Source organism: Xyrauchen texanus, chromosome 5 (genome assembly GCF_025860055.1).
Source record: "Xyrauchen texanus isolate HMW12.3.18 chromosome 5, RBS_HiC_50CHRs, whole genome shotgun sequence".
Lineage (NCBI taxonomy): Eukaryota > Metazoa > Chordata > Actinopteri > Cypriniformes > Catostomidae > Xyrauchen > Xyrauchen texanus.
Genome location: NC_068280.1, coordinates 44495638 through 44519716, shown reverse-complemented (window position 1 = coordinate 44519716; position 24079 = coordinate 44495638). Strand labels below are relative to the sequence as shown.

Genomic DNA, 24079 nt, shown 5'->3' with positions numbered 1-24079 from the left:
TAAAAAAATTACTTGTACTGCTGTAGTACAAGTAATTACTGTAGTACTGTGTTACTGTAGTACTGTAGTGGGGCAGTGGTGGCTCAGTGGTTGAGGCTCAGGGTTACTGACCAGAAGGTCAGGGGTTCAAGCCCCAGCACCACCAAGCTGTCACTGTTGGGCCCTTGAGTAAGGCCCTTAACTCCAGGTTGCTCCGGGGGGATTGTCCCTGTAATAAGTGCACTTTAAGTCGCTTTGGATAAAAGCGTCTGCCAAATGCATAAATGTAGTCTCAGCTAGCATGCACAAGGTCACAGTCCCTTCAATTAAGTAGTTCAATCCAAGTATATTATGCAAACTTTTAGGTCTGTCAAAATATGAACAGGAACATTAATAAAAACAGAAAAATATATAAAAGGGAATGGTGGAATAATAGCAAATAATTATAAATAATTATAATAATAAACCACATATGAGTTTAAAAGCCTTTATTACAAAAAAAAGGAGCCATGATAGTGCTACCATCAGAATCATGTTGAGGTAATGTTGATAAATATCATTCTAGCTTTTTTTTTTTTTTCTCATACATGTCCTATAGCACAAACATCTGAAAACTGAGTATATGATCAGGAATATGAGTAACATGGCAGAAAGCAGGAAGAGTATGACGTCAACAGAGTGATAAGAGTACCAGGGCATTTTGTACGACTCTGTTCGAAGGTGAGCTGCACCTTTGTGCCTCATAACAAACTCAATCCAGAAGATGGCATTGTCCAGAGGCTTCACTGGAACATCCTTGTGAAGCCTTGAGAGCCTCTGCATGTTCTCACGATAAGAGGGCTCATAGAGGACCTCTTTAACAGTTTTAAGGAAGGACTCCTTATCCACTGTGCCAAAGTTTACAGTTTTTGCAGCACCCTTTACTCTCATTTTTGAAAGATTATCTGGCTGATCAAAGAGCAACCCAAATCCAACAATTGGTACCCCATGGAATATGGCTTCTTGAACTCCATTCGTTCCACCATGTGCCACAAAAGCTCTGGTCTTGGGATGACCCAGAAGATCATTTTGAGGTATCCAGTCCATCATTAAGGTGTTGTTCCCTAGTGCAGATGGTCTTTTTCCTTTGTACCTCCAGATGATCTTCTGTGGAAATTCTGCAAAAGCTTCAGCAATTGCCTCAGCCACATCATCAGGAAGCTGACCAATGAGAGTGCCCAGAGACATGACAATGACACCATGTTCACCAGAGCTCTGCACAAAGTCCTCTAGGTCTTGTGGAAGAGGCTTTGATGGCTTGCACTGAAAACCTCCTATGTAGACAATGTTTGGCATAGTGGGTCGAGGAAATTCAAAAATAAAGTCAACCCTGTGGAGCCACAAATCAGCACCCTGAAGTAAGGTAAAGTAGGAAACTCCTGGCCCAATGAAACGTTTGCAAAGTGCATTATAAGTTGGAGCGATCATCAGAGCAACCTGTGTTTCAAATATGCTGTACATCACAACATTCTTTACTCTTTCAAAGAAGCTCATGCGATCTGGTAACTCCAGCTTTGGTGAAGGAACGTAAGAAAGTGGTGAAGGAGCTATTGCAAAATGACCCTCACTGTACAATGTCCAACGGACATTGTAGACAATGGGCAGTTTCAGATAATGACCCAATATAATACCTCCAAACATGGCTGGATCTGTAAGAATCAAATCATATTTGGCATCTTTTAAGGACTGCATAAGCTGCAGGTCTTCAAACATCTTGACTATCAACTCATTTTCTGCTTTAAGCATCTCTAAAAAACATTGCCACAGCTCCATCTCTAGTTTCAGACGAGCCCAAATGGAGCCTTCCCTCTGAAATTCCAAAAGTCTGGATATGAAAATCTCAAGGAATTCTTCGCCAAATCCTCCTGCAGTGTTGAGATTGATTGATGTGTAGTGAGGTGAGAATTCTTTGATGTACCAGCTGTCTGGCTTCCGGATTACTGTAATATTGTGACCTTTGGCATGAAGTGTCTCAATCAAGATGTTCATATGGACCCAGTGGCTGCCATCAACAGGAAAGACAAGAACTTTCCCACTCTGAACAACTGGGACAGTTGTCGTGAGGAGGATTATCAAAATTGGACCACACACCAGCATAACCTGTCTACTCATAGTACCTGTTGCAAAGCAAGAGAACAAGAACATCTGTTGAGAATTTGACTCATCTACAGCATTAATAGCACCTCCTTTTTAGTAACAGCTACATTTTAGCTGTACCACAGCAAATAGGTGCATTATCTCCTTCAATTATTGATCAGAGCTTTGAATGTACAATAAGACTGGTCAGTATTGGTGAATTGTAAATGCTTGATCAATTTTACCATTTGACACAAGACTTAGAATTTGTTTGACCGTAAGCAAATTATGTTCCTTCTTTACATATTCTCTAAAAAACACAAAATCTATGGGTTTGTAGAGTATAGTGGGACAGAAGGACAGCTCAACTATTTTGAGGATCATCTGTTAAAATATTGAGAAATAATCAAGAAAATACACTGGAGTATATTTGGATACATTTTAGAATCAAGTCCAACACTCCAAGACATGACAAACACTGTGCTTAATGTTGTAGTTTATTTCAGCCTTTTCATGCAATAAAAAAAATGTAATTATTTGATCTGGAATGTGATTTCTTCTCATCTCGGTGCATGATCAAATAACTGAATTGATAATCATTTTACATAACACTTTTGACATTCAAATTATAGATTACAAAGCACTGTAAACGTATCACAATACACCATATCATCATTCATTAATCACAAGTCTGGTTTGAGATCATTCTTCGAACAATAAAATGTTGTATAATAAAAGCTCTACTAACATTAAGGGTTATACATCCTTTTGAGCAATACCCTGTTATATATGTACTGTATGTATAACATGTATATCTACAGTATATTCTTACCCATTAATATGCAGCATACAAAATCATTAAAGGTCAGCTTTTGTTGAGTGTAGCCAAAGTCATACAATTCCAAGAACAGATAACTTCCCCTATGGCCTCATTTTGAATACTGATTTATACTATAGCTTGTGAGTGAAGGTTCATTCTACAGTCTTTATATGTTCAAGGGGCATTTACCTTCATAGAACTAGTTAATGAGCTACCATTCACCTAGACAGATATGGTACAATCAGAATCCTCATAACTCGTTTGGTGTTGGGCCAATAAATATGTTATAAAAGTATTTTTACTTTGCTTGGGAAAAATATTACAGAACAGAACTGTGATACCCTTTCACTATGATATCAAATTTATACACAAGTGGCAATATTTATTAGATTATTAATTTGCATCTCAATGTGTTCATATTTAATTTTGGTGGTTATAAGAAAATGCATTCTATGATGATTTGATAATAAGTGATGACATCAGTTCTCAATTTATGTGAGGATAAAACTAAATGGATTTGGTTTGACCTTATGCAGCATATACTCTAAATCTTGGATCTTGAGTATGTTGCCCAGTAACAATTACTTTTATTACTACAGATGCAAATGACAGAATTTTTGCAAATTATTGTATTCATAAACAAAAAAGTAATTAAAAAAATTACTTGTACTTCTGTAGTCTCAGCCAGCATGCACAAGGTCAGTTCACAGTCCCTTCATTTCAATTAAGTAGTTCAATCCAAGTATATTATGCAAACTTTTAGGTCTGTCAAAATATGAACAGGAACACTAATAAAAACAGAAAAATATATATAAGGGAATGGTGGAATAATAGCAAATAATTATAAATAATTATAATAATAAACCACATATGAGTTTAAAAGACTTTATTACAAAAAAAGGAGCCATGATAGTGCTACCATCAGAATCATGTTGAGGTAATGTTGATAAATATCTTTTTAGCTTATTTTTTTTTCTCATACATGTCCTATAGCACAAACATCTGAAAACTGAGTATATGATCAGGAATATGAGTAACATGGCAGAAAGCAGGAAGAGTATGACGTCAACAGAGTGATAAGAGTACCAGAGCATTTTGTACGACTCTGTTCGAAGGTGAGCTGCACCTTTGTGCCTCATAACAAACTCAATCCAGAAGATGGCATTTTCCAGAGGCTTCACTGGAACATCCTTGTGAAGCCTTGAGAGCCTCTGCATGTTCTCACGATAAGAGGGCTCATAGAGGACCTCTTTAACAGTTTTAAGGAAGGAGTCCTTATCCACTGTGCCAAAGTTTACAGTTTTTGCAACACCCTTTACTCTCATTTTTGAAAGATTATCTGGCTGATCAAAGATCAACCCAAATCCAACAATTGGTACCCCATGGAATATGGCTTCTTGAACTCCATTCGTTCCACCATGTGCAACAAAAGCTCTGGTTTTAGGATGACCCAGAAGATCATTTTGAGGTATCCAGTCCATCACTAAGGTGTTGTTCCCTAGTGCAGATGGTCTTTTTCCTTTGTAGCTCCAGATGATCTTCTGTGGAAGTTCTGCAAAAGCTTCAGCAATTTCCTCAGCCACATCATCCGGAAGCTGACCAATGAGAGTGCCCAGTGACATGACAATGACACCATGTTCACCAGAGCTCTGCACAAAGTCCTCTAGGTCTTGTGGAAGAGGCTTTGATGGCTTGCACTGAAAACCTCCTATGTAGACAATGTTTGGCATAGTGGGTCGAGGAAATTCAAAAATGATGTCAACCCTGTGGAGCCACAAATCAGCACCCTGAAGTAAGGTAAATTAGGAAACTCCTGGCCCAATGAAACGTTTGCAAAGTGCATTATAAGTTGGAGCGATCATCAGAGCAACCTGTGTTTCAAATATGCCGTACATCACAACATTCTTTACTCTTTCAAAGAAGCTCATGCGGTCTGGTAACTCCAGCATTGGTGAAGGAATGTAAGAAAGTGGTGAAGGAGCTATTGCAAAATGACCCTCCCTGTACAATGTCCAACAGACATTGTAGACAATGGGCAGTTTCAGATAATGACCCAATATAATACCTCCAAACATGGCTGGATCTCTAAGAATCAAATCATATTTGGCATCTTTTAAGGACTGCATAAGCTGCAGGTCTTCAAACATCTTGACTATCAACTCATTTTCTTCTTTAAGCATCTCTAAAAAACATTGCCACCGCTCCATCTCTAGTTTCAGACGAGCCCAAATGGAGCCTTCCCTCTGAGTTTCCAAAAGTCTGGATGCTAAGTCCATAAAGAATTCTTCATCAAACCCCCCTGGTGACTTCAGAGTGATTGTTGTGTAGTGAGGTGAGAATTCTTTGATGTACCAGCTGTCTGGCATCCGGATTACTGTAATATTGTGACCTTTGGCATGAAGTGTCTCAATCAAGATGTTCATATGGACCCAGTGGCTGCCATCAACAGGAAAGACAAGAACTTTCCCACTCTGAACAACTGGGACAGTTATCATGAGGAGGATTATCAAAATTGGACCACACACCAGTATAACCTGTCTACTCATAGTACCTGTTGCAAAGCAAGAGAATGATTACTGACAAACTTTTTCAAATCAGATATGTACGTGACTCATCTTCATCACTAAAAGCACCAAATTTAATTTTTTGTCATAGCAACATTTTATCTGTACGAAAGAGAAGAGATTAGCTGAAATACTTTATTTCCTTCAATTTTGGTCAGAAGTTTGAATGTAAGAACTAATATATTGGTGTAACCCGCGCAAGAAGAGACAGTCACAATGTATAGTCAAACTGCGTTTATTGCAGGCAAAGCATAGGGAGAACTAGAGGAGCGGGGTTCGTTACAATTGGTAAACCGTACAAAGTTTGTTCAGTTGCTTTTAACATTGAGCCTGAAATTTGTGGACAAACATTTGACATAAAAATTATTTATAATTTTGGACATTGTGTTAGAACTTATTCTATTGATCACATGGAATGTGTTTGCTTCCAAATCTATCGTTTCTATGATTAAATTACTGAATTGATTTTCATTTTGTATTAACACTTTTATATGCAGATTATATTCAGTAATTAATATAAACATTTATTACAATGCACACTCAAATCATTTAACAATCATAATCCTAGTAAGAGACAAAAAATATCCACATTTACTGAATGCTAATCAAGCATATAAAGTAACATGTAGGGTTATCTATAATCTGTAAACAAACAACAACAAAAAAACAAACAAAAATATATTCTTACCCTTGAATATGTAACATCTAAAATCATTACCAGGTTAACTTTTGTTAGATGTGTAGCGAACTACAGAGCACAGATTACTCTCTTTTGGCTTTGCTATTTGATCATAGAATTGATCATGTAAGTGAAGGTTCATTCAGTCTTTAAAGGGGCAAGGGGCATTTACTTTCAGTGAGCTAGTTAATGAGCTACTATTCAACATTACAGTTATGCTACACAACTGGAATCCCATTAAATCTGTGGGTGTTGTGCCCGGCATAATCAAATCAAATCAAATGATCCAAAAATATATTTCTACACTTAAAAATAAGGAAAACATTTCTATCAAAAGCCAGAAAAATGTAATGCAGAATATAATTTCAAAAACCATTTCAATAGAAAATGTTATTAAGTTACAGTCCATTAAGCTGCACGAGTAGTTTTCATTACTTTGTTTAAATTATGCAATAAATTTTCTCACTGTTCAGGTTGTTTCCCTACCTTCGGCCAAAGGTGGCAGGGGTGGGCTTCAGCACTCACCATGACCCTTTATTTGACAAGCACATAGCTATAGAAAATGGATGGACAGCTGGAATAAATAAAAATTCTCTCATTTAAAAGTTATGAAAATCCTGATGCTGAAATTCAGTATAGTAGTTTTGCAAATATATATGCCAGCTAAATCAAGTTTGTAGGTTTAATTAGTGTTGATAGCATTAATATTGGTACTTTACTAAGCTTGATGTGCAATGATTTGCAATTGATGTGGTATGAAAAACTCAGTGCAGTAAAATAAAAAAAAAACTAAATTGCTTTCTATTGCTAAACTGAACTGCAATGCATGATAGATCACAAGAATATGTAACATACTAATATATCGCAAGAATATATATTTTAAATGGATGGAATTTGCATGAGCCTTTATTTTACAAGGTATATGCATTTTTAAAACAATTGTCCTTAAGCATTTCTCATAAAAGGGAATTTTGTGCGTGTTACGTATAGCTGCAAAGTGCTTATAAATGTTTACTTTGATTATTGATGCACCCATAATTTTTGGCATAGTGGGCTGTGGAAATTAAAAAATAAAGTCTGTGGAGCCACAAATAAGCACTCTGAACTAAGGCAAAGTAGAATGCTCCTGGGCCAAATAATAATTTGCAGAGTGCATAAGAAGTTGGAGCAAACATGAAAGCACCTTGTGCTTCAGCTATAATGTATATCACAACATCAGAACAACGTCCAACACGCATTGAAGAACATGGGCAGTTTCAGATAATGACCCAATATAATACCTCCAAACATAGCAGGAACCAAATTATATTTGTCCTCTTATAAGTACTGCATTAGCTGGTGGTCCTCAAACATGCTGATTATCAAATCACTTTCTGTTTTAATCATCTCGTAAATACTTTGCCACATTTCTATCTCCAGCTTCAGCTGAGCCCAGTTGGAACCGTCCCTCTGAATTTCCAAAAGTTTGGATGTAAACATCTTGAGGAATTCTTCACCAAATCCTCGTGCAGTCTTGAGATTGATTGATGTGTAGAGAGATGAAATTTATTTGATTTGCCAAGCATCCGGATGACTGTAATATTGTGTCCTTTGGAATGAAGTGCCACAATCAAGATGTTCATGTGGACCCAGTGGCTGCCATCCAGACAGACAAGATAAGAACTTTCCCACCCTGAACAACTGGGATAGCCATCAGGAGGGCTAACACACCTGAAAACCCTGTCGGCTCATAGTTGCTGTTGCAGAGAGAGCATGAACATTTTAAGATCATGTTTGATCTGTAACACAAAGAGATGAGCTAAGAAATAGTTTATTTCCAATAATTTATTTGTCAGAGCTTTTATTGAAAGAAAGGTGAATATTGGTAAACTGCTTATGCAATTACTTATAACACTGCATCTCATTGTAACCATTTGAAGCATCTCACATAGAATTTGTTGGAATTAATGGAATTTGTTACTGCTTCACAAAACTCAGCAACAAATGTGTAGAGTAAAGTGACATAGGAAAACAGGTCAACTATTTTAAGGATCGACTGTTACAACTGGTGAAGAGGAATCCGGAAAATGCAATGGAGAATCTGGAGCATTTTTAGCTTAATTTTAGGATAAAGCCCAATCCTCTAAGATATGACAAGACACATAGTGGCTTGTGCTCAAAGCAGTTAAGCCTTGTTGTGCAATGTTTTCTAGAAATTATATTGTCTTTACATTTCATTTGAGTTTTTAGACACTGTGAAATCCTGTTGATATGCAAATAAATCACAGCACTTTAAATATAAATGTATATGTTCTTGTCATGACAACAGTATTTACAGGACAAAATGAAATTCCTGAAATTCCACCTGGCCAAGGCACTAAAAGATCTGCACATAGATAGTCCTGATCCGGATGTGCTGCAGGAACTGCGCTCAGCTACCGACCAAGCCCTCTGGGCCACGAAGGTCACAGCGCGGGCATTCGAACAGACGATGGTCACCCTTGTGGTCCAGGAGCGTCACCTTTGGCTGCACTTGCGAGATGCGGGAAACTGACACAGCCTGCTTTCTCAACGCCCTCATCTCCCAGCTCAGCCTATTTGGCGACACCGTTGAAGACTTCGCCCAGCAGTTTTCAGCAGTGAAGAAGCAGACGGAGGCCATCCAACATATCTTACCTCGGCACCGGTCTTCATTCAGCCGAGCTCCGTCTGCCCGCCAAGGGCGTCCCCCTGTGGCAACAAGAAACCAGTAGGTAGCTCCACCGCAATCAGGGCCCACCTCTCAGCCGCGGGGTAGAGCCACCCACAGAAAGCAGACGCCACCCGGGCCGCCCAGGGCACGAGATGTTCGCTCATGAGCTGCTAGCCAGACCACTCCTTTCCCTGTTGGAGGGCTGGGTGGAGAATCCTTGGTTTCCGTATTTTCATTTGCCACACCCTCTTCGGGCTATTTCCTCATCCCCTGGGTTACATAGCCGGTGGCTGCAAACGCAGTTCTCCTGGCGCCCCGGCAACAGAACCTTACAGGCGAAGTGGCACCCCGGACAAAGAAACTTCACATCCACGTCCGCGTCTGTACAGCATTCACAACTCCGGTCGGCCGGTTCTGACGAGTCCAGAGGACGCCTTACCAGGATCTCCTCTTCAGCCACTAACCCGCCCCCTACCGGGTACGCGGAGCAAGGGAAGTGCTTTGAGACTTTTCCCAGCACACATGCCTCAGGTTGCAACTCTGCCTCCCGATGCAACACTACCTGCTCTGCACCGCTGCGAAGCCCCACCGGGTATTTCAAAAACGATCCTCCCTTTAGTGCCCCTTGCGCAGAGCTTGGACGCGTGGCTTATGCTTTCCAGCTCATCGCTCTGGCTGGCCAGGACCATCCGACTCGGCTATGTGATTCATTTCGCCAGGCGTCCACCACGTTTCAGCAGAATATGCCCCACCTCAGTGCTCAATTCGACCCTATTGCAAAAGGACACGATAGAGCCTGTCCCTCCAGCTGAGATGGAGAAGGGTTTCTACAGCCCTTAATTCATCGTACCCAAAAAAAGGAGGTGGGTTGAGACCAATCTTGGACCTGCAAGTTCTCAACCGGGCTCTGGTTCATGTAAAAACACATTCTAACGTGTGTCCGGCATCAAGATTGGTTCGCAGCGGTAGACCTGAAGGACACGTACTTGCACGTCTCGATTTTGCCCCAACACCGACCCTTTCTACGATTCGTGTTCGAGGGCCGAGCATATCAGTACATAGTCCAGGACCAGGTGCTCAGGCACCTCAGCCATCTAGGGCTTCAGGTCAACTGGGAAAAGAGCTAGCTCTCCCTGGTTCAGAACATCTCTTTCCTCAGTATGGAGTCTTTCTAAAATGTCTTTTACACAGGACAGTTTCAATCGAGGATGCATGGCTTTAATGATACACTTTGTAATTCAATTTTTTTTTAAATAAAATAAAAACAATTATTAATGAGAAAGTGCAACAAAAATCCAACTTCCAAACCATGTCTTTACCCAAAAAAACACTTTGATAAACCTATAATAATGATTTATATTTTAGAGCTGTCAGGATGGATTTCATGGGAAATTGCATACATACGTCATTCTACCGTACATGTTGACATCATATCCATACACAGACTAATGTGAACCAGGGGGACAGCCACCCCTCCAGCTTTCCCTGTAGGAATGAGAGCACTGACCCGACTGCGCAGCTCTGCAGGCCTTCAGAACAGGAAGAACACCAATTTGCGAACAGGCACCACTTTAGGTCGTAAAGCTGCCTGGTGGAGGGAGCTATGGCTTGGTTGATGGTGTCTACGACAGCTGTTGGTAGACAACTCAGATCTTCCACATCCCATCCAGGGGCCAGAGGTGGAGGTTCTAGAGGTCTGGGTGCGGATGCCAGAGGGTGCCCCTTCGCTGAGAAAGAAGGTCTTTCCTCAGGGGGAAGTAGCGTGAACCTGAAAGTTTTTTGTCACAACGAACAAGAAAAATTGACCATGGATCATTCAAAATAGCAAACCTCTGGGGAATCACCGGTTGTATAAACATAGAAACCCTGAACAGAGCAGAGTCTACAAGCAAAATATTATCACACAAACACACACACACGTCTGTGTGTGTGTAGTGAAATACAATAATTATACTGTAATAGGTGCAGAACTTTTCACTTGCTAGCAGACATTTGTATTTTTCTTTATAATGGAAATCATTTATATAAATACATATTTTAGTCCTAGGCTTGCCAAGGACAAGTGAGTCTTGAAATGATGTTGACCACTGGTTGGTACCAATGACAATTTATAAATTAGTTACTATTGTGGTCTGTTTGGCCAGAATATCCAGCAGTTATAAAAATGTACAACATTTTATCTTATAAGACTTGCAATCATTGTGTATAATGTTATCAAACGTTGCCTAACTTTTGTAACGTAATTTATTGCAAAACATCAACGTTTACAATAAGTCAAAACAACAGCATAAGATATGGCTCTTACCTGCTCAGATGACATATTTTTGGAAATACGCCTTTTCCTTTCATTCATTATTTATTTGTCCATTCTCTCTGATCAGATGTCTTGTATCCATGTGTACACCGGTGCCTTGAACCACATTCATCCGCGCAGAGCCGAAGCAATGTTCTTCTGCTAGACGCATGCAGTTTCATTTTTTAACCACTAGAGGGCCAAAAGTTACATAGTGTAGCGTTAATATCAATAATCAATTAATAAAAGGCAATGTACAAGATTCATGACAGACTCAATGTATCATTCTTATTGAAAAAGCAAATTTTCTCACATTTTACACTGCTAATTACAATGCATTCAAACCAGCAGAAAAGATATCTGACACTCATATACAGTATCTCACAAAAGTGAGTACCCCCATCACATATTTGTAAATATTTGATATTAATTTGCTGTCCCCTCAAAATTACTCAACACACAGCCATTAATGTCTAAACCGCTGGCAACAAAAGTTAGTACACCCCTAAGTGAAAATGTCCAAAATAGGCCCAATTAGCCATTTTCCCTCCCCGGTGTCATGTGACTTGTTAGTGTTACAAGGTCTCAGGTGTAAATGGGGAGCAGGTGTGTTAAATTTGGTGTCATCGCTCTCACACTCCCTCATACTGGTCACTGGAAGTTCAACATGGCACCTCATGGCAAAGATCTCTCTGAGGATCTGAAAAAAAGAAGTTTGCTCTACATAAAGATGGCCTAGGTTATAAGAAGATTGCCAAGACCCTGACACTGAGCTGCAGCATGGTGGCCAAGACCATACAGCGGTTTAACAGGACAGGTTCCACTCAGAACAGGCCTCGCCATGGTCGACCAAAGAAGTTAAGTGCACGTGCTCAGCGTCATATCCAGAGGTTGTCTTTGGGAAATAGACATATGAGTGCTGCCAGCATTGCTGCAGAGGTTGAAGGGGTGGGGGGTCAGCCTGTCAGTGCTCAGACCATACGCTGCACACTGCATCAAATTGGTCTGCATGGCTGTCATCCCAGAAGGAAGCCTCTTCTTAAGATGATGCACAAAAAAGCCTGCAAACAGTTTGCTGAAGACAAGTAGACTAAGGACATGGATTACTGGAACCATGTCCTGTGGTCTGATGAGACCAAGATAAACTTACTTGGTTCAGATGGTGTCAAGCGTGTGGCGGAAACCAGATGAGGAGTACAAAGACAAGTGTGTCTTGCCTACAGTCAAGCATGGTGGTGGGAGTGTCATGGTCTGGGGCTGCATGAGTGCTGCCGGCACTGGGGAGCTACAGTTCATTGAGGGAACCATGAATGCCAACATGTACTGTGACATACTGAAGCAGAGCATGATCCACTCCCTTCGGAGACTGGGCTGCAGGGCAGTATTCCAGCATGATAATGACCCTAAACACACCTCCAAGATGACCACTGCCTTGCTAAAGAAGCTGAGGGTGAAGGTGATGGACTGGCCAAGCACGTCTCCAGACCTAAACCCTATTGAGCATCTGTGGGGCATCCTCAAACTGAAGGTGGAGGAGCACAAGGTCTCTAACTTCCACCAGCTCCGTGATGTCGTCATGGAGGAGTGGAAGAGAACTCCAGTGGCAACCTGTGAAGCTCTGGTGAACTCCATGCCCAAGAGGGTTAAAGCAGTGCTGGAAAATAATGGTGGCCACACAAAATATTGACACTTTTGGCCCAATTTGGACATTTTCACTAGGGGTGTACTCACTTTTGTTGTCAGCGGTTTAGACATTAGTGGCTGTGTGTTGAGTTATTTTGAGGATACAGCAAATTTACACTGTTATACAAGCTGTACACTCACTACTTTACATTGTATCAAAGTGTCATTTCTTCAGTGTTGTCACATGAAAAGATATAATCAAATATTTACAAAAATGTGAAGGGTGTACTCACTTTTGTGAGATACCGTATATCTGGTATATTTGATTACCTATACAATGTCCTTAACAAAAATAATTTACTTACCAAACTTACCAAAATCATTACATGGTTAGCCTTTTTTAAGTGTACGGTAAGTTCAAGAACAAGCACAGCATACTTTCATTCAGCCTCATTGTACATGACAAGAGACTAATATTTTAGAATGTGAGTGAAGATTCCTTCAACAGGATTTAAAGGGGAAAGGAATATTTACCTGCAAAGATCTAGTTAATGAGCTACCTTTCACCATTACAGCTATGGTACAATATTAAAACCACTTCAACTCGTTGTGTCTTCACTCAAGCACCAAGGTTATTATCGTAAACTAAAACGAAACCGAAAACTAAATGTTAAAAAAAAAACATTTTCGTAAACTGTAATAAAAATACAAATTTACGTAATTGGAAAAACTGAAACTAAACTAAAATGAAATTTCATGGCTCTAACAAATCTAAAATAAAATAAAAAAAAATCTTAAAAAATATTTGGGCAATATCAGATGGTCTAATGCCCTTATTAAATTAGCAAAGACAGAGCGGAGGGAAGTCACTACAGTACATCATGGAGAGAAGCAAATTAGGTAGAAAATTAGTGTGACCAGAAGTCCCGGATTTACAAGGTGTGTCCCGGTGTCCCATCATTTCTCTAAAAAATTTAATAATGTCCCGGTTTCAGCTGATAAGCTCACAGTTTTGTTCTTTTCTTTGAAATTAAATACCCTCAATGTCTTTCTTGGTTTTGTGTCTGGTATTGATTGCAGGGAAGGGAAGATATTTTATTGCATTGTACGATGATTTGACGATGCGTTCATTCTAGTTTTGTAGCAATCTGGTTACCATGACAGTGACTTACATGCTGGCGCACTCTGCTGCTCTCTGTCATCATCCAATGCAAATTAGAAATGCCCAAATGAAAATGCATGTTCAACAAGTTGAAAGAAGCTGGTCTATTTCTTTGCACAACACGTGAAAATGGAATTGCAATGTTTTGCTGTCACTGTAAATGTTCACTTTCACATGGCCACAGTGTTAAATAATTGATTGCAGGTCATATTCATAAAACTGTGTGTGTATATATTTTACAATTGTATTTGAACTTTTAAGTTTCAATGTTGAAAATTTTGTGTAAAAATGTGTAGCTGTGTATATTCTATATAGGCTATATCCATATTTACATGATACATAAAAACACTGCATACATAAAGATATCAAAGTTTTATCCAAAAAATTGTAATTAAATGAATTACTAACAGACACGTGTCATCACAGAAATTATTTAGAACTCATCGCAGGTACTACGTCCAACAAGACTTCCACACAGCTGCGTCCCACCAAATTAAACTTTCACTTAAATACTACGCTAATTACTAAGTTAAACATTTGTTTGTTAAGGGTGGTTATCGCCTTTGCTTCTGATTTCAATATCTCTTAAAGGAGTATAGATTCTTTCTCTTATTCTTTATTTTTTAGAGAGAAAATGCCTGGGACAAAATTGTCCATTCAGTGAAGTATCGCTATTAGGCTGATGTCTATTTGGACCTATTCTAAATGCAAAGAACATTTTGGTGTTCAACTGCTTAGAAACCTTTGTTCCCCGTCTGTCGGTCTCTTCGACGTTGAGTCGGAGAAGCGACACTAGGGGTCTCTCTTGAGCACCGAATATACCTCTGATCTATGAAAAAAGGCCAATGAGAAGTTGGCAACCAGTATTTGCATACCCTGCCCCCGGACATACCGGTACAAAGGCGAGGAAATCGTTTGGTTACGTATGTAACCTCCGTTCCCCGAGGGAGGGAACGACACGTTGTGTCGGAGAAGCGACACTAGGGGTCTCACTTGAGCGCCGATATCCACCTCTGATCTATGAAAAAAGGCCAATGAGAGTTGGCAGCTGGTATTTGCATATCCCGCCCCCGGACATACGGGTATTTAAACGGCGCAAATACGGGAGTTCATTCAGGATTTTTCTGAGGAGCCGGAAATGGTCCGGCCGCAACAGTGGCTCGGTTCAGCGACATGGTGGAGGAAAGACACAACGTGTCGTTCCCTTCCTCGGGGAACGGAGGTTACATACGTAACCAAACGTTCCCCTTCTGTCGCTCTCTCCACGTTGTGTCGGAGAAGCGACACTAGGGGACCCATTCCAATCTTGCCATGCGCTGAACCGTGTACGTGAACCGCCGATAAAGAGGCGGGCAGGGATTTCATCCCGTGCCGCGCATCGTCTGTACCTGGCTGCACGTACCCTTCCCCAATGCCCCATAAGTACATCGGAATCCTTCTAGTTACCCTGAGAGGGGAACAAGGCGATGTTTGCCAACATGGGAACGGGCCAGCCTGGCTGGGCCTCTTTTCTCTCTATGTTTCTCGCATAGAGCAATCACGGCCGGGGCCCTTACACGCATATAGGGAAGGGGGTCTTACCCAGACCCTGCGGAGACCACACCTGCCCTTTTTCTTGGGGAGGAAAAGTGGTAGACACATCACACGGCCGTCTTAGGGCTCGTGTGGAAAGTATGGTGCGGTGGTAGATCCAGCCTCGAAAGGGGGGAGTTGCTACAGCACGGCGACCGGGGCAGCTGTAACTGCCTAAGGGCGACACGGGGGTCCGCTCGTAAGGGGGACAGAACCGTGGAATTACACACAGGGGGAGTCCGAGCAGGAGGCCTTACCTGTGGAGCACCTATACCAGTACAGGGTAGCCATCAGGGTACCCGCAGTGGCTTGGGTCGGTGAGTTCCTCCGCTGAACCGCGGACCCGGAGGGCTGGGGAGGAATCGACCAGGGTCCCGACTTGGAGTGGGGCGCCCTGGGAAGAAGGTGCACTACTTTACCTTGACGTCAGGAAAAGGGCGCTGGGCGCAAGCGATCCACCCGGCCGGTCGGTCCACGTATTACCGAGTTCTCACGGGCTCGGACCTGAGAAAACACGAGACGCTAACCGACTCAACGCGGAGGTTGTAAAACCTCGCGAAGGTGTTGGGTGTTGCCCAACCCGCGGCTCTACAGATGTCTGCTAGGGAGGTGCCCTTGGCCAGTGCCCACGAGGACGCAACACCCCTTGTTGAGTGAGCTCGGACCCGCAAGGGTAGGGGCACGGCCTGGGTGTGATAAGCCAGTGTGATGGCGTCGACAACCCAGTGGGCGAGCCTCTGTTTGGAGACGGCATTCCCTTTCTGCCGTCCCCCAAAGCAGACAAAGAGTTGCTCAGAGCGTCTGGTGCTCTGTGTGCGGTCCAGGTAAATGTGCAGGGCGCGCACTGGACATAGCAACGAAAGGGCTGGGTCTGCCTCCTCCCGGGGCAGCGCTTGCAGGTTCACTACCTGATCTCGGAAGGATGTGGTAGGAACCTTGGGCACATAGCCCGGTCGCGGTCTTAGGATCACAGACGTATCTGCCGGACCAAACTCCAGGCAAGTGTCGCTGACAGAGAACGCTTGCAGGTCCCCGACCCTCTTGATAGAGGTGAGCGCGATCAGCAGGGCCGTCTTAAGAGAGAGGGCCCTGAGTCCAATTTATTCAAGGGGCTCGAAGGGAGGTCTCTGGAGTCCTGCCAAGACTACCGAGAGATCCCAGGAGGGAACTAGGCCTGGCCGGGAGGGATTCAACCTCCAGGCGCCTCTCTGGAACCTGAGGATCAAGTTGTGCTTACCCAAAGACTTGCCGTCTACAGGATCGTGGTGGGCAGCAACGGTGGCAACATACACCTTGAGGGTGGATGGGGACAGCCTCCTGTCCAGCCTCTCCTGTAGGAACAGGAGCACTGACTCGATCGCGCATCTCTGCGGGTCTTCAGTTTGGGAAGAACACCAATCTGCGAACAAACGCCGCTTTAGGGCGTAAAGGTGCCTGGTAGAGGGGGCTCTGGCTTGGTTGATTGTATTCACAACGGTCGCCGGTAAGCCGGCTAGCTCTTCCGCATCCCGTCCAGGGACCAGACGTGGAGGTTCCAGAGGTCTGGGCGCTGGTGCCAGAGCATGCCCCATCCCTGAGAGAGGAGGTCCTTTCTCAGGGGAATTAGCCAGGGAGGAGCTGTCGCGAGAAGCCTGAGTTCCGAGAACCAAGTCCGAGTGGGCCAGTAGGGGGCCACAAACGTGACTTGCTCCTCGTCCTCCCTGACCTTGCACAGCACTGGTGCAAGAAGGCTCACTGGGGGAAATGCGTACTTGCGCAGCCCCGAGGGCCAGCTGTGTGCCAGCGCGTCTGTTCTGAGGGGAGCCTCTGTTAGGGCGTACCAGAGCGGGCAGTGGGAGGTTTCCTGGGAGGCAAACAGGTCTACCTGGGCCTTGCCAAACTGTTCCCAAATCAGCTGGACCGACTGGGGGTGAAGCCTCCACTCCCCGTCGGGCAGGCGTTGTCGTGATAGCGCGTCCGCTACGACGTTGAGCTTGCCGGGGATGTGAGTGGCACGCAGCGACTTGAGTCACTGCTGGCTCCATAGGAGGAGACGGCGGGCAAGTTGTGACATGTGGCGGGAGTGTACGCCGCCTTGGCGATTTATGTACGCCACCACCGTGGTGCTGTCCGATCTCACGAGGACATGTTTGTCCCGAACTAACGGGAGGAACTTCCTGAGAGCAAGAATGACGGTCAGCAACTCCAGGCAATTGATGTGCCAACGCAGCAGGGCCCCTTTCCAACGGCCCGCTGCTGCGTGCCCGCTGCACACGGCACCCCACCCAGACCGGGAGGCATCGGTTGTGACCAGAACGCATCGGGACACCTGCTGCAAGGGCACTCCTGCCCGTAAAAAGCAGAGGTCTGTCCGGGGTCGGAGTGTTTTGAGGCAGGCGGGGGTGATCCTTACCCGATGCGTGCCGTGGTGCCATGCTTGTCTCGGGACTCGAGCCTGGAGCCAGTGCTGGAGTGGTCTCATATGCATCAACCCCAGCGGCGCGACTGCCGCGGAGGACGCCATATGCCCCAGGAGCCTCTGGAAAAGTTTTAGAGGGACCACTGTGCCTGGCTTGAAGGAAGCAAGGCAGTCCAGCACTGACTGAGCACGCTCGCTTGTGAGACGTGCTGTCATTGACACTGAGTCTAACTCCAACCCGAGAAAAGAGATGCTCTGAACCGGAGTGAGCTTGCGCTTTTCCCAGTTGACCTGAAGCCCCAAGCGGCTGAGGTGCCGGAGCACCTGGTCTCTGTGTGTGCATAGTAACTCTCGAGAGTGTGCTAGGATGAGCCAGTCCTCGAGGTAGTTGAGAATGCGGATGCCGGCTACTCATAGCGGGGCAAGGGCCGCCTCTGCAACTTTCGTGAAGACGCGAGGGGACAGAGACAGGCCGAAGGGGAGGACTTTGTACTGAAACGCCTGGCCGTCGAACGCGAACCGTAAGAAGGGTCGGTGTCGTGGCAGAATTGAGACGTGGAAGTACGCATCCTTCAGGTCTACCGCTGCAAACCAATCTAGATGCTGAACGCCAGCCAGAATATTTCTCTGCGTGAGCATTTTGAACGGGAGTTTTAACAAGGCCCGATTGAAAACTCGCAGGTCCAGGATTGGTCGTAGGCCGCCGCCTTTCTTGGGTACAATGAAGTAAGGGCTGTAGAAACCCTTCCTCATTTCGGTTGGAGGGACGGGCTCTACCGCGCCCTTGGTCAAGAGGGTCATGATTTCCGTGCGCAGGGAACTGGCATGCTCGCCGTGTACTGCGGAAAAGCGGACGCCCCTGAAGGGGGGCGGGAGCCGGGCAAACTGAATTGCGTAACCGAGTCGAATGGTCCAGTGCAGCCAGCGTGATGCGTTGGGGAGCGAAAGCCACACTTCCCAGCTCTGTGCTAGGGGCACCAAAGGGACGAGTATTTTGGACGTACCCGGCGGGGCCTCGCAGCGGGGCGGAACAGGTAATGCAGCGTCGGGCGGCTTCGTTGCGGCCTGAGGCTGAGGTGCTGAGAATAGACTCAAAGCACTTACCTTGCTCCGCACACCCAGCAGGGGGCGGGTTCGTGACTGAGGAGGAGGTCTGATGCTGGCGTCCTCTGGACTCGTCTGAACCGGCCGGCCGGGGGACAGTCGTGGGTAGGCGGAAGGCGGGATCACCGCATCCGGTGTACCGGGACTGTCGTAATCTGAAAGCAGATTGCTGTGAGAACGGCATTTGCGGGCCAGGTGACCCAGAGGCAAAGGAAATAGCTCTTAATGAGAATGTGGGTACCACAGCCCCCGTCAGGGGGTGTGGCAAATGAAAAAACAAAGGATTCTCCTCCTGGCCCTCCACCGGGGGACGGAGCAGTCTTACCACCTCCGGAGCTAACGTCTTCGGCTCTGGGTCGGCTGTCTCAGGAACGCTTGGGAGCCTTCCGGGTCCTAGAGGGGGTTCGTGAGACAGGGGGCGTGCGCCGCCTGCAGGGTGCTCGACGCTGGGGCTGAGAGCTGGGCCCGGGTTGAGGCGGAGCAGGAGCTGGTTTCTTCGCAGGGGGACGCCCTCGGTGGGCAGACGGGGTAGGGCCCGTAGCGGCAGGTCTGCGGCGGGGCATGATGCTTGAGAGATGGCCTCCGTCTGCTTCTTCACCACGGAGAACTGTTGGGCGAAATCCTCGACGGTGTCACCGAAAATGCCAATCTGAGAGACAGGTGCGTCCAGGAGGTGGTTCTTGTCGGCCTCACGCATCTCGACCAGATTGAGCCAAAGATGGCGTTCCTGGACCACTAGGGTGGCCATCGCCTGTCCGAGTGCCTGCGCTGTGGCCTTCGTCGCTCTCAGGGCGAGGTTGGTCGCTGAGCGCAGTTCCTGCGGCACATCAGGAACAGGTCCACCCCCGTGCATGTTTCTGAGTGCTTTGGCCTGGTGGAGTTGCAGGAGGGCCATCGCATGCAGGGCGGAGGCAGCGCGTTGAGCGAGGATGTTGTCCTACAGGGTTTGGATGGGAATACGGGGCGGCCACTCCAGGAGGTAGAGCTACCGGGGCATAGATGGTACGCAACTGCCCTATTGACCTGGGGAATTGCCCCGTATCCGTGGCACTCTCCGCCGTCGAGGGTGGTGAGAGTGGAGCGGGTGGCACCTAGACGGGCGGAGAGCGGAGCTCTCCACGTAGACGTCAGCTCATCATGCACCTCCAGGAAAAACGGGACCGGGGGGATGCGAGGCCGCGAACTGCGCGCTGTCCCCAGGAACCTGTCATACAACCGTGAAGGCTGTGGGGAGGATGGAGGGTTCCAATCCAACCCCACGCTCACGGCGGCCCGGGAAAGCATGTCAGACATCTGAGCGTCGGCCTCAGCCTGGGCCTGCTGGCATGAAGGCGGCAGTCCAGGGGAGTCTTCGGCATCAGACATCACACTCTCCGATGCAGCGGCGAGCTCATCTGCTTCGGGCTCGGGAGGATAGACAGCCAGGCCGTAAGGCGAGCCGCTATCGCCGCGAGCGTGGACGGGGACCAGCGAGCGTGTCGGGGAATGGGAGGTTCGCGGGGGGCTACCCGGCGAAACTGCACCCCGCTGCCGCCCCCAAATCGCCCCCAGCGCCAACCGCATCGTCCTCAATCCCGTGGGAAGAAGGAGCAATGCGGGGTGCAGCTGGGGTGGCTTGCTTTCTGTTGAAAGCAAGCCGCGACCACAACGTGGTCATGGTCATGTTCTCGCAGTGAGAACATGAACCATCCACAAACGCCGCCTCGGTGTGATCGCGGCCCAAACACACGAGACAGCGCCTGTGGCCGTCTGAAGCGGAGAGCACTCTACCGCTCCAGGAACAACACAGGGGCGGAAGGGCATCTTGAAAAAGACGCGTCCTGTAAAGGACGTTCAACGCCGCTGTGTTTTGCTCTTTTAGAGAAATTACTCTTTTAATAGGAATTTGCTCTTTTAAATACACAATGTGTATGTGTGTCTGCGCTGTCGAAGCGCTCAGGGGCAACAATGCACGCTGTGCAATGTGAAGGAGAAAGCCGCTGTTGTGCGCCGTCAAGATCCAACAGCATGCAGATCGTCAGAGGAAACAGGAACGTTTATAGTGGTGTGTAAACTCGCAGCAAACTGCAGACAGACCATCGGCTCCGAAGAAATTTCTGAATGAACTCCCGTATTTGCGCCGCTTAAATACCCGTATGTCTGGGGGCGGGACATGCAAATACCGGCTGCCAACTCTCATTGGCCTTTTTTCATAGATCAGAGGTGGATATCGGCGCTCAAGAGAGACCCCTAGTGTCGCTCCTCCAACACAACGTGGAGAGAGCGACAGAAGGGGAAACTAGAGTTCATTCAGAAAATTTCTTCGGAGCCGATGGTTGTGCATGCTGTTCGCGTGAAATCACAACAGTTCCAGTATTCCTCTAACGCTGTGCATGCTATTGGATTGAGGGCGCATTACAGTGGCGATTTCTCCTTCTTGCACGGCAGTGCAAATTGCCCCTGGGCGCTTTGACAGTGCAGAAACCCAAACTCTAAGAGAGTTAAAAGAGTGATTTTCTCTAAAAGAGCAATACACAGCGGCGTTGAACATCCTTTTCAGGACACGTCTTTTTAAAGACATGTTTCCACCTCTGTGTAGTTTCTGGATGCGGTTGATTTCTCCCCACCTCTGACGGTCATAAAAACTGCCTGGCGTACCTGGGTTGCGATTACACACAGGCAGCGTTTTTATGAATGGTCTATGTTTTCAGGGCGAGAACATAGCCATGTCAGCATTGCGGTCGCAGGCTTTCTTTTGTCATGAGAGAAAGCCACTTCAGCCGCACCCCGTGCCTCGCCACTTTCCCATGGGATTGGGGCAGGCATCGCGGGCGATTTGGGGACAATGACGGGCTGTGTTCGCCGGGTAAATCTCCGCGAACCACCCGCCTCCCCGGCATGCTTGCTGGCTTCCGTCCGAGCTCGGGATGAGCGATTTCTCTCCAATGAGTTATGTTCTCAGTGTGAGAACATAACTGAGGCAGCATTGCGGTCCCATCTGAGCTCGGGATGAGTGCGGCCCACTTCGCGGCCGGCCTGCCGGTCCCTTGAGCTCCAGGACGTGCATGATGAGCCACGCACTCATCCGCTCTCGCTACCCTCGATGGCGGAGCAGCCCTCGGGTACACGCCGATTTCCCCCGGTGGACAGGGCTGTTGCACTCCACTTATGCCCCGGAAACCCTACCACCTGGCGGGGGCGCCCTGTACTCCCTTCCAAGGCCTGAGGACAACATCCTCGCTGATAGCGAAGGCCTACTTTAATCTGTAAAACCGATATATTGGTCTACCTCTAGTTGCCAGCAATTATTACGTTATTTCTAACAAGTAGAATTGACCATCACATACTCACCTTATCTTACACCATATTTCCTTGCAGAAATTAAGAAAATTAGCTCACCCAATGCTAGATGTTCTCTCTGACATCTGCAAATTGCATGCATGAAAGTTGGGATTTGGAGGCATGCCTGAACTAGTTGATACAGAAAATCTGCCTAATAATGAGGTTAACTGGCACAAGTATTTTATGTATTTTATGTATTTTGAAAATACACAAAAACCTTAAACTTAAATGTATTTAGATACAATGTACATTTGATTCTTACATTAAAATTACATTAAAATACAAAGTACAAAATAGTGTATCTGAAATACTGCTATCCCTGGCAATCATCCTAATGTGATACACGTCTTTCACTGTATTTGTAATTTGGATTTTGTTATTTGGATTTGTTAATTAGTTTTTCAAATGACGTGTTAGCGCCTCGAGTATTAATTTCACCAGGAAGCTGCCGTAAAATGTAGAACGTAGCATGTAAAACTCAGTTTGCAAACATTGTGTAATATTAACTTTCATCCTATGAGACTTCATATAAAGCCTCATTAATGATTGACTCCTATTGATTCTATCTGGGAGCCTAGACCCCAATGAAACATCTCATGTTCAGCTGATAGTGACTATAGTGACCATAGTTTGCCCACACTTGACATCATAGTAATCAAGATCCTGACAGTTAAGCTGAACTATAGTAGTTTCAATTATATTTCCACCTCACAGGCCAAAGTAACATTTCAAACTGATGGTTTTTTAATACTTGATAGTTTCGGCAAGAACTGCCAACAGGTGGGTCATCCATAGCATAGGTAGCACAATATCTCACTGAATAGTTTGAAACCTGAAATATATTACATAATTATTTATGTAATTCACATTGGTTGAAGCCTGTATAAATGTGTGCTTTCTTTAATTTTGTATTTCATGTAAATCTCGTTTCTGTCCTTTCTACTCCTAATATCTTCAAAATAATGAGGTATTACTCATTTCTGGTTATGTGATACTGATACTATCACCTTATAAGCTTGAAATTCAGCTGGCATCCCTAGCTATCAATTAAAATGGTGTGATCTGCAGTAACCTTCTGTTGATTAAGATTCTGCTGGTGTGTGGAAGGTTCCAAGCAGCGTAAAATTGGATGGGGGCGGTTGGTTGATGCTTCATTTGTGTATTTCACAGATCTGATGCTTCTGCATATGCTATTTACCAGAACACTGTCTCATCATGAAATTTTCTTTTTTGTCCCAGTCACATAAATGTTAATGTCAATGCTTATTCATATATACTCTTTTGCAAGTCAAAAGCAAAAAAAATAATGCACATACTGTACATACAACATCTGTGAATTAAAAAAAAGAATCAAGATATTTTGTTATTATTGTGTTTCTTGATTTGAAAATCAGTCATTTATACAGTATATTTCCCCATTTTTGCTTTTATGACACAAATTTGTCCTAAACCTGTACATCTATGTTATCCTAGTATGTTCTAAAGATCATCTTTTGTGCTTCAATGGACCAAGGATATCTGACCTTGTGTACAAATGAGCCCAGGAACTTTTAACCTCAAGTGACCCACTGTACACATGCGTGGACGTTGTATTTTGGCTTCGCTATACGCAACAAATAATTTAATTTAATTTAAAATGACTGATCTCAGTTCATGAGTCTCTGGGCTCTCAGTAAATGGTTAAACACGACGGAGTCATGTGACAAAACAACATGGTGCCGATCACAGCAGAGTTTGTCTTTTGGTGAAATGGCAACATAACTACATCTGGTAAGAAA

General features: G+C 45.1%; 1 protein-coding gene and 1 pseudogene across 2 annotated transcripts; both read right to left on the bottom strand.

Moving 5' to 3' along the window:
- Nucleotides 1–489: 489 nt before the first annotated feature.
- On the bottom strand, nucleotides 490–6227 carry LOC127643947 (UDP-glucuronosyltransferase 2A2-like). Of its 2 annotated transcripts, XM_052126892.1 has the most exons (3): nucleotides 6167–6224; nucleotides 3579–3702; nucleotides 490–2135 (listed from the first exon to the last, which is right to left on the bottom strand). In XM_052126892.1, the coding sequence occupies exon 3, from the start codon at nucleotides 2128–2130 to the stop codon at nucleotides 541–543; it is 1590 nt and encodes a 529-aa protein (XP_051982852.1). In that variant the 5' UTR covers nucleotides 2131–2135; nucleotides 3579–3702; nucleotides 6167–6224; the 3' UTR covers nucleotides 490–540. The 2 variants fall into 2 exon arrangements, with proteins under 2 accessions (XP_051982852.1, XP_051982853.1); XM_052126893.1 differs by lacking the exon at nucleotides 3579–3702 and having other exon boundaries at nucleotides 6167–6227.
- LOC127643556 (UDP-glucuronosyltransferase 2A3-like) lies at nucleotides 3674–6255 on the bottom strand (annotated as a pseudogene).
- Between the last annotated feature and the right edge of the window lie 17824 nt (nucleotides 6256–24079).

Bases quoted from the DNA above. Each gene is read 5' to 3' on its own strand.
- LOC127643947 (XM_052126893.1), bottom strand. From the start codon at position 2,130: ATGAGTAGACAGGTTATGCTGGTGTGTGGTCCAATTTTGATAATCCTC.